Source organism: Symphalangus syndactylus, chromosome 23, assembly GCF_028878055.3.
Source record: "Symphalangus syndactylus isolate Jambi chromosome 23, NHGRI_mSymSyn1-v2.1_pri, whole genome shotgun sequence".
In the NCBI taxonomy this organism is placed as follows: Eukaryota; Metazoa; Chordata; class Mammalia; order Primates; family Hylobatidae; genus Symphalangus; species Symphalangus syndactylus.
Window position 1 is genome coordinate 70,167,416 of NC_072445.2, and position 12,596 is coordinate 70,180,011.

The 12,596-nt window shown below is 41.3% G+C and overlaps 1 protein-coding gene across 8 annotated transcripts in view; it reads left to right on the forward strand.

Annotated features, from left to right (window-relative positions):
* Positions 1-12,596, forward strand: part of EXOC2 (exocyst complex component 2) — a 200,575-nt gene that overhangs the window by 74,696 nt on the left and 113,283 nt on the right. For all 8 annotated transcript variants that reach the window (XM_055264364.2, XM_063633017.1, XM_055264365.2 and 5 more), the window contains exon 7: positions 4,620-4,700. In XM_055264364.2, the coding sequence (XP_055120339.1) occupies positions 4,620-4,700 (81 nt within the window). The remainder of the gene's footprint in view (positions 1-4,619; positions 4,701-12,596) is intronic.

The window sequence follows — 12,596 nt, forward strand, 5'->3', positions numbered from 1 at the left end:
ATCCAAGGAAGCTACCCACACCTTGTTGTCCAGATCCAGAGTCTTTAGTAGGGCCCCGTCACATAGACATGGTCAAGGCTGACTTCAATCTTCATTCCCTCAGATCAGGCTGATATTGAGTGACCCTAAGTCCCCACCGTAAATTCCATTGTCAGATTGTCTAGTGTGGCCCGTGGTCCACAGGCAAACAAAGACACTCTTATCAGGCAGAACATTTCAAGAGTTTAGAGATTACCTCCCAGGACCTAAGGGCAAAGGCCAGACCTTTTGGGGGGCAAGATTGAATTCTTTGATGCATAATAACATAATATTAACATTTTATACCCTTCCTTTTATATGCATTTGCTTGATATATTATTTGTAATATTCTTTGTAACCTTTTAGAAATTTTTCTTCTGGCATGTGTCTTGTGTTGCTACATGTGTCAGGATTTTTGTTTTTTATCATTTTATTTTATTTTTTTTTATTATACTTTAAGTTTTAGGGTACATGTGTACTACGGGCAGGTTTGTTACATATGTATACATGTGCCATGTTGGTGTGCTGCACCCATCAACTCGTCATTTAACATTAGGTATATCTCCTGATGCTGTCCAAATGCTATTCTGAGAGCCTTTGCTCTGAGTTGACCAGCAGTGGATGCCTCCTCCCGGTTTCCTTCTGTTTTCCTGCCATTCTGGGATGTGGGGAAATTGTTCTCTAAATGGTTATCAAAGGAAACGAGCTGTGTGGTTAAGAAAAATGGGGGAACAGAACTGTAGTCCTGAAGATAGTTACAGAAACATTGAAAGATGTTTCTGGTCTGTGCCATCCTTGTGTTCCAGAGTTGGGCACAGGGGACAGGTACAAATCAGAGCCTTTCTCTGCTCTTTTGTTGTTGTTTTTCTTTTTCTTTTTTTTTTTTTTTTTACATCATCTGCATTCTTCAGTTCCATCCAGTGGACTATTTCATACCTAGTCCGAGTCTGTTTTTTTTCAGTCCCTCACAACCCGGTATGCCATTAGTAGCTTTTGTTCATCCTTAAGTTTTTATGCCATTGTCAGTTTTGTTTCTTCCTGTGTGTCCCCACAGGTATTTTAATTAGAACTTGACAAGAAGTGTGTCTGGCATAGCACCTGCCAATAGCAACCTTGCTATGTTTAGTACAGTTTTTTTCTGTATTCTGCAAAAATGTTTCTAGCACCAGACTTCATTTGCCATGGCCTTCCCTCTGTCATTCCCTTCTGTTCCGTTGAAGTGGGCATGACCTGTGATTGTCAGCAGATGCTGCTCGCGCTGGTGCTCCTGGGTGGTGGTGAGGTTCCTGGAGCTGTCTGTAGTGTGAAAAGCCTTCCTGAGTTCCTCGGTGCCTCTGGGCGCCTCCTTTGTTTTGGTAGCGATTTCTCTGAATGCCCCTTGAGCTTGTGCAGTTAGTGACCTGTATAATCTCTTGTTTTTAGCAGCAAGTCCAGCACTGTCACTTGCTCCTTTCAAGAACAACTGTGGGTCAAAACTCTATGAATGAATATTCGTTATGATACACTAGAGTAAAAAGCCGCAACAGAGTAAATTATACTTGTTGCTCCCTGCACTCTTCATCTTATTCGTCTTCCTTCCCCTGTTCCTTTTATTGCTGCTGCTTAACTGCGTGGCTTGAGCCGTAATTGATTTTTTGACACATTCTGTTGTTAGTGTCTATTGATGTATGAAGATAATTCAGGTAGGTGTCATTTTCTAGGACTCAGTTATCTAAGTGAGAATCATTCCTGTTAGTCTTCTGTGTAATAGTTGCAATTATTTTATTATTTGTTGATTTTCTTTAGGATAATTTGGGAAGAAAAGGAACCACAGATTACTTAACCAGTTTAAATATAATTTATATATGATCTGTCTACTCTAATAAAAGTTTGGTAAAATAAGAAATAGAAACTAAATGTTTGAAGGGCTCTTTATCAATTTAGAATATTAATACATCTCACACTAACCCTTCCTCTTCTCCTGCTTTAGTATATATAATCCTACTCAGAGGTCAGCATGTGAGCCAAATTAGGCCACAGCCTTTGTACAGGCCAGGAGCTAAGCACGGCTGTGCTTTCCCATGCTAAAAACAAAAAAAGAAGAATATGTGATAGAGGCCGTATGTGGCCCCCAAAGCCTAAAGTATTGTGCTCATCTGTGATCTGGCTTGAATATTCCCGTCTCACACAGGCTAGCATTAACATAGATTGGTTAGAGCATGTACATGCTTCTGTGCCCAACACTGGATCCTTTAGATACTACCCTACACAGACATTATTCCTTGGTGCCTCGTTTAACAATGGCATTTATATAAATGCATGGATGGATGTTATGAATTTCTTATTGTAATTGCAAATTTGACATCTACATTTTATTTGAGTGTTAAAATGATCAAATAATTGTAGTGAACTAACAGGCAGTCTTTCTATAACCTTGATTTTTCTTTGAGGAGTACTGTTATACATACTTTTTTTTGTTTATCAAATACAAACTTCTAATGTTCAACTGCTTCACATATTTAAGTTTTAATAGATTAGAAACAATAACAAACCTATGATCATATACCAAGTTGCTTATTGAGTTATTCTACTTAAAAATGTTTTCAGAGAAAATAAAAGGTCAAGTGAACCAGACGTTTGGGTTATTTGGTTTAATTTTCTGGAAAATAGGATTTGCCCTTATCAGATCCCAGCGTCTCTCGGTTCTCATGCTTGGCTGACAGCTTGACAGTGGCTCAGCTGTGGTGGAGATGGGTGGAGGAAGTTAGTCTGTCAGCAAAAAGGGCTGTAAACTGAGCCGGGGGACCAGGGTCACCTCATCTTCACCTGCTCATCAGTGATGGGTTTTGTCAGCATCAGAAAATGTGGCTACATGATTTCTTTTAATGCTAATTTTGACTTAGAAAGCAACCTGTGGAGCAGGGCTACTGTGGGGTGTGACATCTCAGTGCAGTGCCTGCTCGGTGCAGCTGCAGTGGGTGCCCGCTCTGTGAAGCTGCAGTGGGTGCCCGCTCGGTGCAGCTGCAGTGGGTGCCCGCTCGGTGCAGCTGCAGTGGGTGCCCGCTCTGTGAAGCTGCGGTGGGTGCCCGCTCTGTGAAGCTGCAGTGGGTGCCCGCTCTGTGAAGCTGCGGTGGGTGCCCGCTCGGTGCAGCTGCGGTGGGTGCCCGCTCGCAGCTGCAGTGGGTGCCCGCTCAGTGAAGCTGCAGTGGGTGCCCGCTCGGTGAAGCTGCAGTGGGTGCCGGCTCTGTGAAGCTGCAGTGGGTGCCCGCTGAGTGCAGCTGCAGTGGGTGCCCGCTCGGTGCAGCTGCAGTGGGTGCCCGCTCGGTGCAGCTGCAGTGGGTGCCGGCTCGGTGAAGCTGCAGTGGGTGCCGGCTCGGTGAAGCTGCAGTGGGTGCCCGCTCGGTGAAGCTGCAGTGGGTGCCCGCTCGGTGAAGCTGCAGTGGGTGAACGCTTGGTGAAGCTGCAGTGGGTGCCAGATTGGTGAAGCTGCAGTGGGTGCCTGCTCGGTGAAGCTGCAGTGGGTGCCTGCTCGGTGAAGCTGCAGTGGGTGCCAGGTGTCCTTCTCAGCCAGGACTGTCAGAACATCACAGCAGCATTTAAACCGAGAGGGAGAGCAGATCCACACACATACAGCATGGAAGTTTTTTCAGTTCAGCTTTCTAATGCTTAGGCGTAGTCGGTCTCCTTTCCTTACAGAGAGGGAAGGAAGTTCCTTTCCGTTTCACTTAGTAAGTTGAACCCCAGTTTCAGCTCTGGTATGTAGAAACATTTTATGTCACTGTTACCACACAATTCAAATTTTGAAACATTACAGAAATTACTTTCTCCTCACTCCGAGTCAACCAAGACAATTCAACTACAGTAGCTGGGTTCTTCCCCAAATATACTCTCTTTCTCTGAATCTGTTTCTTTGATAGAGGAGCAGTCTGTTTATTTTAGAATTTCAAAGAAAATTTGAGGTGGCTTACAAAAAGAAAAAAAGATGAAAAATAATAAGATCATAATTAGAAACTAATTAAAAGGAGCAGAGAGGTAGATATTAGCAGGTATTGAGTGTCTATTCGTAGTGCATTTGAGTACCGAATTTACTCAGCATTTTCTGACCAATTATCTGAAATGCTTGGGACCCAGCAGTGTTTCAGATTTCAGATTTTTTTTAGATTTTTAAGTATTTGCATTACCTAGTTACTGGTTGAACATCCCAAATCTGAACATCTGAAATGCGAAGTGCTGCAATGAACGTTTCCTTTGAATGTCATGTGAGTGCTTCAAGTTTCAGATTTTGGAGCATTTTGGATTTTCGGATTGGAGACACTCAACCTGTGTAATGAGACCCAGGATGCCTCAGGTCTCCCTTTTCTTTTTCAATTCAACTGTTTTTACCACTTGTTCTTGAAAACAGATGATTATGTGTGTTAGGTACTATTTTAATAGTGTTAAACTGTGAATAACTTAGACTGGTGTCTGCTGGGTACCTTGTACAGGGTAGCATGTTTTTGCTCCTTTTCAGCAGTGAAAATAATATGACCATTTTAAAAAGCTGTTTAAAAATATCATTTTGATTTAATGTATCTCCACCCATTAAAATGGCCTACATTTTAACTAGATTTTTTTTTTTCTAGCCATCCATCAAAAACTAGAAGCAGATGGAACGGAAAAAGTAGAAGGATCCATGACGCAGAAACTGGAGAATGTTCTGAACAGTAAGTTTTGTCCTACTACCCAGAACTATTTATGGACTTTACAACATGCTTTAAAATTAGTTCTTGGACCTGATATCGCGGGACAAGGCAGTAAGTTGCATTTTAGTATTTATTTCTAAATAGTAATGATTTAATGAGCACGAAGGAGAATAGAAACATTGAAAATGAATGTTCTGTTTCTGCTTGCGTTTTATTTATGAGAAATCATAATTTGAAAACAATCCAGTATACTTCTTAAGAAATAAAGTTTCCTACCATAAAACCAACCAGCATATAAACAGCATCTTCAAAGCTAGGAAAGCACTGAAGCAGTAGCCAGGATTGTCACTGACCAGCAACCTGGAGGAGCCATCATCAGGTGTCTCCCAGCGTTAATGCAAATAACCTCAGCCACAAGAGTAACAGATTCTTAGGGGTCATTTATTTGTGTATAACTTGCCTTTTTCCAAAAAAGAATTTAAGGCAGCTGGCTATTTAAGAAGGTGTCTAAATCTGAGATATTTTGTAAAAATTATAGGCCCGGGGAAAATGGCTATGTACAAAGTTTTGAGTTCTGTCCACCTCCCTTTTCTGTCCTTTTTCTGACGTCCTAGGTCCCAGCCACTTATCCTGTTGATTTAGAAGAAAGTGATCAGATGAATTAATCCTTACTATGATATTAGTGGCTTAAAAATAAATCTTTTCACACCTATAGTTTACATTTGATAGGAATGCCCATGGGGATCTCCTTATTTTTAAATATAACATACGATTTCATCATGAAGTAGAGTTAAGAATAATTGGAAAAATGAAGAAACCTCACACCAGATCTTTAAAGATTCTATGAGTGTAAGGCTGTGATGTGAAGCTAGTTTTGCACTTACAGCTTAAGTTCGTCCCATGGGTGGAACGTTCTGAGCCTGTATGTGAATATCTTTTCACAAACCTGAGTGATCCCTAAAAGAAAGCATTTTCTAGAAAGAAGTGTTCTCTTGGTAGTAGCATTTGAGTACTTGGATTTCATTCTAAATTTAGGAATTTAACAGCACTTAATTTTTTTTCCTCTGATTATTATTACTTAATTGCCTTGAGATTTTCCCTTGTTTTTGTCTTTGAGAACCAAGTCACCAATTTTGTTAAAATGAAGATATTCTGAATTCAACTCAAACACTTACTGAAGCTGTTTCTCTATTAGCATAGTCAGAGAGTTTAAGATCTTGGGAGGATATTTTCTACTCAAGGGTGTTATTTGCCCTGGGAAGTTATCAAACTATGGTATCTGTATAAAAAACACGTTTACTTCAGTAATTTTAGAAAGGTGGCTTATGGGAACAGTTGACATAGTATATCATGGTCTCAGAGAAGGAGATCCTTGTCCAGTTTGGGAAATTCTAGGGTCTGTTTCATGTGTTAGGCTTAGCATAATGTGGTAATGTGATTTTTTTTTTTTTTTCTTTAAAGGAGTAGTTTGAGAAATCGTCCCTTGGGACTTGGGATATTAAAAATTGCCTTTTTCCATATATTCCTTTATAACCATAAATTTTTTTTCCAGAAAAGTGTCGTATTAACTTTCTATTGAAGTTTGCTCTTTTTGGATAAAGTTCAGCTTAATATAAATGGTCACTTCTTTATGAGACCATTCATCAGGACTTTTTGCTATTAAAATTTCCCTAAAATATATTTCTTTATAACAATTCCCCCTTTTCCAGAAACATTTTTTAACAACATGATGTTGATATTTGCTGTCTTAGGATATGTTTTTCCTAATTCAGGTCAACTTGACAAACGTTTATTTAACTCTGGTTGTGTCAAGTCCCATGCTAAGCCAGCCTGGGAACAAAGCCGGAGGGGATGCAGCTCTGGCCCCGAGAGAGTCCTGCCCAGGCGGATTCGTAGTTATCTGGGACTTCAGTACTGCAGAACTGGTGAAAACACAGAACTAAAGTCACAAAAATTCAGTCAGTTCTGTTGAAAATTGAATTTATTTTATTGTAGAAAGGAAGGAAAGAATAAATGAGTATGAGCGTAATTTAGTTCACTTAGATTATTACTAATGCTTTTTACCTTATGTATAATTATATACTAATGTATATGGATATTTCTTTAGTTTTTTTAAAAGATTTTTTTTAATTGGGCAATCTTTCTGACTTTTAAGCTGAGTTTCTGAAGGATACTGTTGGCTGCAAGAAACTTAGATCATTTATTCAGAGTTTATCAGTTTTGACACTTTCTTTTGAAATTGTTAAAAAAAATTGTTTTTTGTTTTCATGATGTGTGTTTCTCATGTTTGTGTTTGAACTTAATAACTTTTTCTTGATTTCAAGCCAGCGATGACTGTTAGTTTATTTACATCAAATTTACATATTCAATTCTGTGTTCTTACCTGTTTCAAGTATATAGAACAGCATTGTTCAATAGAATTTCTGCAATGATGAAAATGTAGCTACATATACATATTCAACTCTGTGTTCTTACCTGTCTCAAGTATATAGAACAGTGTGACTAGTACAACTGAGGAACTGAATTTTAAATTTTTATTTAATTTTAATTAGTTCAGCTTTAAATTGAAATAGTCCCGTGTGGCTGGTAGTTACTGTGTTAGACAGTGCAGGTGTAGACGTGCTGTGTAGTATTTGTAGTGGTAGCTGTGGCAGTCGTGGCTCACACTTGTGGAGCCTACTGCGGGGCTGGTGTTGCTCGAAATGTCTAGGTGTGTTTAGTCCTCACAACAACCCTTTGAGGTTTGTGCTATTATCTTCACTTTATTGATGAAAAAACTAAAGCCCAGAAGATTAATTGAGCCACGTAAGGTTATATAAATAATAAGTAGCAGAGCTGCAGTTTATATCCAGAAATCTGGCTCCAGTCTTGTGCTTTGAACTGCAGGCAGGCCGTGCTGCGTATGTGGTTTTGATAGGCACAGGTTTCAGTCATCACGGTTCAGTTCATAACAGCCATCCCCCAGCAACACCATGCAGAACTGCAGTTCCCACAGGGCAGTCACCATAGCTGCATAAAGAACAGTTCCCCTCCAGCTCTTTAATTCACAGGTCGCTGTGTAAATGACAGGTGCTCTAGATGATCAGCCATACTGCCTCCTTCAAGGCCACCAGTGTGGCTGGGCGCGGTGGCTCACGCCTGTAATCCCAGCACTTTGGGAGGCCGAGGCAGGCGGATCACGAGGTCAGGAGATCGAGACCATCCTGGCTAACACCGTGAAACCCCGTCTCTACTAAAAATACAAAAAAATTAGCCGGGCGAGGTGGTGGGCGCCTGTAGTCCCAACTATGCGGGAGGCTGAGGCAGGAGAATGGCGTGAACCCCGGGGGGCGGAGCCTGCAGTGAGCCAAGATCGCCCCACTGCACTCCAGCCTGGATGAAAGAGCAAGACTCCTTCTCAAAAAAAAAAAAAAAAAAGGCCACCAGCGATAGCCACTGTACGTCTGTTACCAGTTCTCAGCAGACAGCAAAGTGTGCAGTTGTGCTGCCTTCTTATCTCCCAGTGACAAACCCTCCTGACATTGTACAAAAATGGATGATCGGGAAGGGATTGGTTGATAAAGATGAAAGTGCGTCAAAAACCAGAAAGCTCTTAACACTGGAAGTGAAACGCAAGCCCAACAAATGGAGAGTGACAGAAGGAATAGCTGGCTGTGGGGATGTAGGTCCTGCTGCTGTTTGAGACTCAGGAGTAACTCGGTGGAGGGGAACTTACCAACAAAGGTGAGAAAATGTGAAGAAAAGCATGAGATGTCCCAAAGGAAGCAATGCTCAGAGGACCTCAGAGATGTTTCGTGATGTGGACAGTGCAAAGGAAAAAATATCAGAAGTTGATTCACACTTAGAAAGGAGCAAGAAAGGAGCAGGATAATCTGTCAGAGCACAGAAAAGAGGCTTGATTCATACTGTAAATTTTACAACAAAAAAGAAGGCAAACACTCTTGATAAATTTTTCTCTAAAGAAATATAACACTTTAATTTTAAATGTTTCTGATGTTTTATTTTATTTTTTTTGTGGTGTGGAGATTCTTTTTTTTTTATTATACTTTAAGTTCTAGGGTACATGTGCACAACGTGCAGGTTTGTTACATATGTATACATGTGCCATGTTGGTGTGCTGCACCCATTAACTCGTCATTTACATTAGGTATATCTCCTAATGCTATCTCTCCCCCGTCCCCCCACCCCACGACAGGCCCCGGTGTGTGATGTTCCCCTTCCTGCATCCAAGTGTCTTCATTCTTCAATTCCCACCTGTGAGTGAGAACATACGGTGTTTGGTTTTTTGTCCTTGCAATAGTTTGCTGAGAGTGATGGTTTCCAGCTTCATCCATGTCCCTATGAAGGACATGAACTCATCCTTTTTTATGGCTGCATAGTATTCCCTGGTGTATATGTGCCACATTTTCTTAATCCAGTCTGTCATTGATGGAAACTCACTCAAAACCGCTCAACTATGTGAAAACTGAACAGCCTGCTCCTGAATGACTACTGGTTACATAACAAAATGAAGGCAGAAAAAAAGATGTTATTTGAAACCAACAAGAACAAAGACACAACATACCAGAATCTCTGGGACACATTTAAAGCAGTGTGTAGAGGGAAATTTATAGCACTAAATGCCCACAAGAGAAAGCAGGAAAGATCTAAAATTGACACCCTAACATCACAGTTAAAAGAACTAGAGAAGCAAGAGCAAACACATTCAGAAGCTAGCAGAAGGCAAGAAATAACTAAGAGCAGAACTGAAGGAGATAGAGACACAAAAAAACACTTCAAAAAATCAGTGAATCCGGGAGCTTGTTTTTTGAAAAGATCAACAAAATTGATAAACCGCTAGCAAGACTAATAAAGAAGAGAGAAGAATCAAATAGATGCAATAAAAAATGATAAAGGGGATATCACAGCTGATCCCACAGAAATACAAACCATCATCAGAGAATACTATAAACACCTCTACGCAAATGAACTAGAAAATCTAGAAGAAATGGATGAATTCCCAGACACATACACCCTCCCAAGACTAAACAAGGAGGAAGTTGAATCTCTGATGTTTTAAATTGTATATTAAATATTAGTTGTACTTTAAAAAATTTTGTTATTCATTCATAACCAACAATAAGTGTGTTTTTAGTGTTTCAACAAACATTTTTGGATATCACAGAACAAATGTAATTTTCCCATTGATTATTAGATGGTCTTGCTGGGTTTTAGCTTGCACAGCCCCTGTCACAGTCCTGCGTGCTGTGCAAAGCCAGGCCTGCCCATGGGGTGTTGCACCACCTCTCTGAGTAGTAAGGATACTGGTCATTGATTCAGACAGCAATTTTTAGTCCTTCCTCTGTAAGCATTTATTGAGCACATGTTTGTTTTATCCTAGGGATATAAAAATAAAACTTGTACTTCTAGACATTATAACTGAATGGAAAATACAGACACATGTCCAGGTGATCAAATGATGGTGTGATAATACTGCTCTGGTGGGAGTCTTCAGGTGTGGCCAGAGCCCACAAAACGGGAAGCAAGCCAAAAAATTGAGTGCAGAGAATACCAGGGGAGGCTACAGGAGCCTTAAGAGAGGAGCAGGAAGTAGCCAGACAAGCAGAGGCTGGCGGTGGGCAGCTGAGTGGAGGGAGGCAGGTGTGTCCCCGCAGGGCCAGCGCGTGAGTTCAGAGAGGAGATAGGCCGCAGCCCAGGAAGCAGGGTCCAGTGTGGCTGTGTGCAGATTGGAGAGGTGTGACTGCAGGGTAGACGAGGTCTGCCCCTGATGAACTTGCTGTTCAGTAGTGTGGCATCTGTCTTTATTCTGAAGTCAAATAGTGAGCCATCGCAGGAGTTTAACGGAACGATAGGAGATTTTTAAAGAGCAATCTGCCATCTGTTTAGAGAATGGACGAGAAGGGACATACACCAGAGGCAAGAGGAGAGCAGCCAGAAATGGACGGTAGGCATGTTAAGCCGTGTCAGCAGTAATGTGTGTAGTAATGGAATAAAGTAATGAAAGGGTGACATGGCTGCTGGTGAAGGTAGAGTGAGTGGCAAGTGAGGAAGGTGAAGGGACAAGGAAGGTTTGATATGTTACATAGGGAAAAGGAAGTAGTTATTGGTGACTTACGGATGTCTGGCCTCAGATGGATGAAGGAGCATGTTTGGTGCATAAGGAGAGGCATAGAGATGAGAACATTCAGTTCAACTTGCAACATGTTGAATTTGAGATTCCTGAGGGTCATGCTGATGGGTTTTGCTAGCTCTCCCTATGTCCCCACTGTGCCACACTGGTCAAGTTGAATGACCTCTGTGTCTCAGTTGCCTCCAACCTAAAATGGGGGTAAAAACAGCGCCTATCTTACAGCAATGTAACCATGTGCAGGTGAACTAATACCCATGAGGGTGGTAGAATCACACCTGGCATAGCATCTCTGCTTCCTGTCATTGTTAGCTATCATTATTGTGTGTCCAGTGGAAACATTCCTGTCATTATTAGCTATCATTATTGTATGTCTAGCGAAAATATTTTTAAGGATTGGTCTTACATTCGCAGACACATTTTGAAACACAGATTTGGGAGTCACCAGCATAAAGATGGTAGTTGAACAAACAGGATTCAATGATTTAACCCAAGTACTATGTGCAAAATGAAAGAAGAAAGCTAAGGATTTGGAACACTAGGGAATATCCAGAAGGGCCAGGATGTGGAAAAGAAACTAATGTTTGCTCAGTGGCTGGCTGGCAAATATTTCACAACAGGCATTCAAAAAAAAAAAAAAGAAGAAGAAGATAGAAAAAATAAAGCTAATATTAGCATTTCCCAATTTCCAAGGCGTAAATACTCCCATTGGGGTTGGTTTCAAGCTGCCAACTCAGCTTGGAGGTGAAGAGATGCTGACAGTAGCTCTTGAGACGGATATGTGCTGACGTCAACTCTTTCCTCATTCCCCAGCTTCCAGTTCTGTGTGCTGCACATAGGGTGTCAAGCATGGTGCTGTGAACAGGCTTTCGGTACTGTTAATGATCCTGTCCGTGTAGCATCGTTATGGTATAGCTGGCAGCCTATCTCGTCATTTTCTAGCCTGTTGAAATTGAGGTAGTTAGGTCTCTTTGTGAATTTGTACATTTTGGGGTTAGCCTAATTTTCCAGGCGCCCTAATGCTTCACTTCCTAATCTCATTCAACTTGCTTATTCCTGGAATAAATTGTGCTGTGGTGGGTGGGGCAGCAGGTGAGGGGGCATTCCTTTTATCCTGCCTCCAACCTCTCCAACTCCCAGCAAGCGGAGAGCAGATTAGAAATCACTTCCGTGGTCTGTCTCAAGTGTCAGTACCAAGGAAAGGACCAAATGGTCACTTTGAAATAAGAGAAAGCACAATATTTACTTTAAATAAACATGCTTGAAATTATAAGACACCATCAGAATTACAGGACTAGGTTTTCTAGACGACAGGAGTTCCTGGCACATATAAAAATGTTTGTTCCATTGTGAAGGGTGTAAGATCACTGGGCAGGTATGAGTTCCACTGATTGGTGTGTAATGCTACCTGGACTTTCCTTCCCATCTTGCACTATTGGAAAATTTTACTGCTCCACACACCCGACTACACTGGTGGCAGCCATGCTGTTTTTACATCAGCACTGCTGTTAGTTCTTGCAGTTCCTGTGTGACCGAGACAGTGAGAGGCATTGTCCAAATTCACTGGTGTTGGAGACCATCTTTGGGTGAGGAGAAAGGACTGAGTTCCAGACCTTGGTTTGCCAAAGGCTGGCAAATGTAGATCAGGGTTTGTTCTACAGCCTATGAGGCCAAAGTCATGGCCATCCACTCCAGTTAGACTTGTTCTGTGGTTGGACACTGATGTTCAAACCTTTACCAGCTGCCTTAAAATTGGATGTTCTTGGTGTGAGAATGTGTGTGGATTTGCA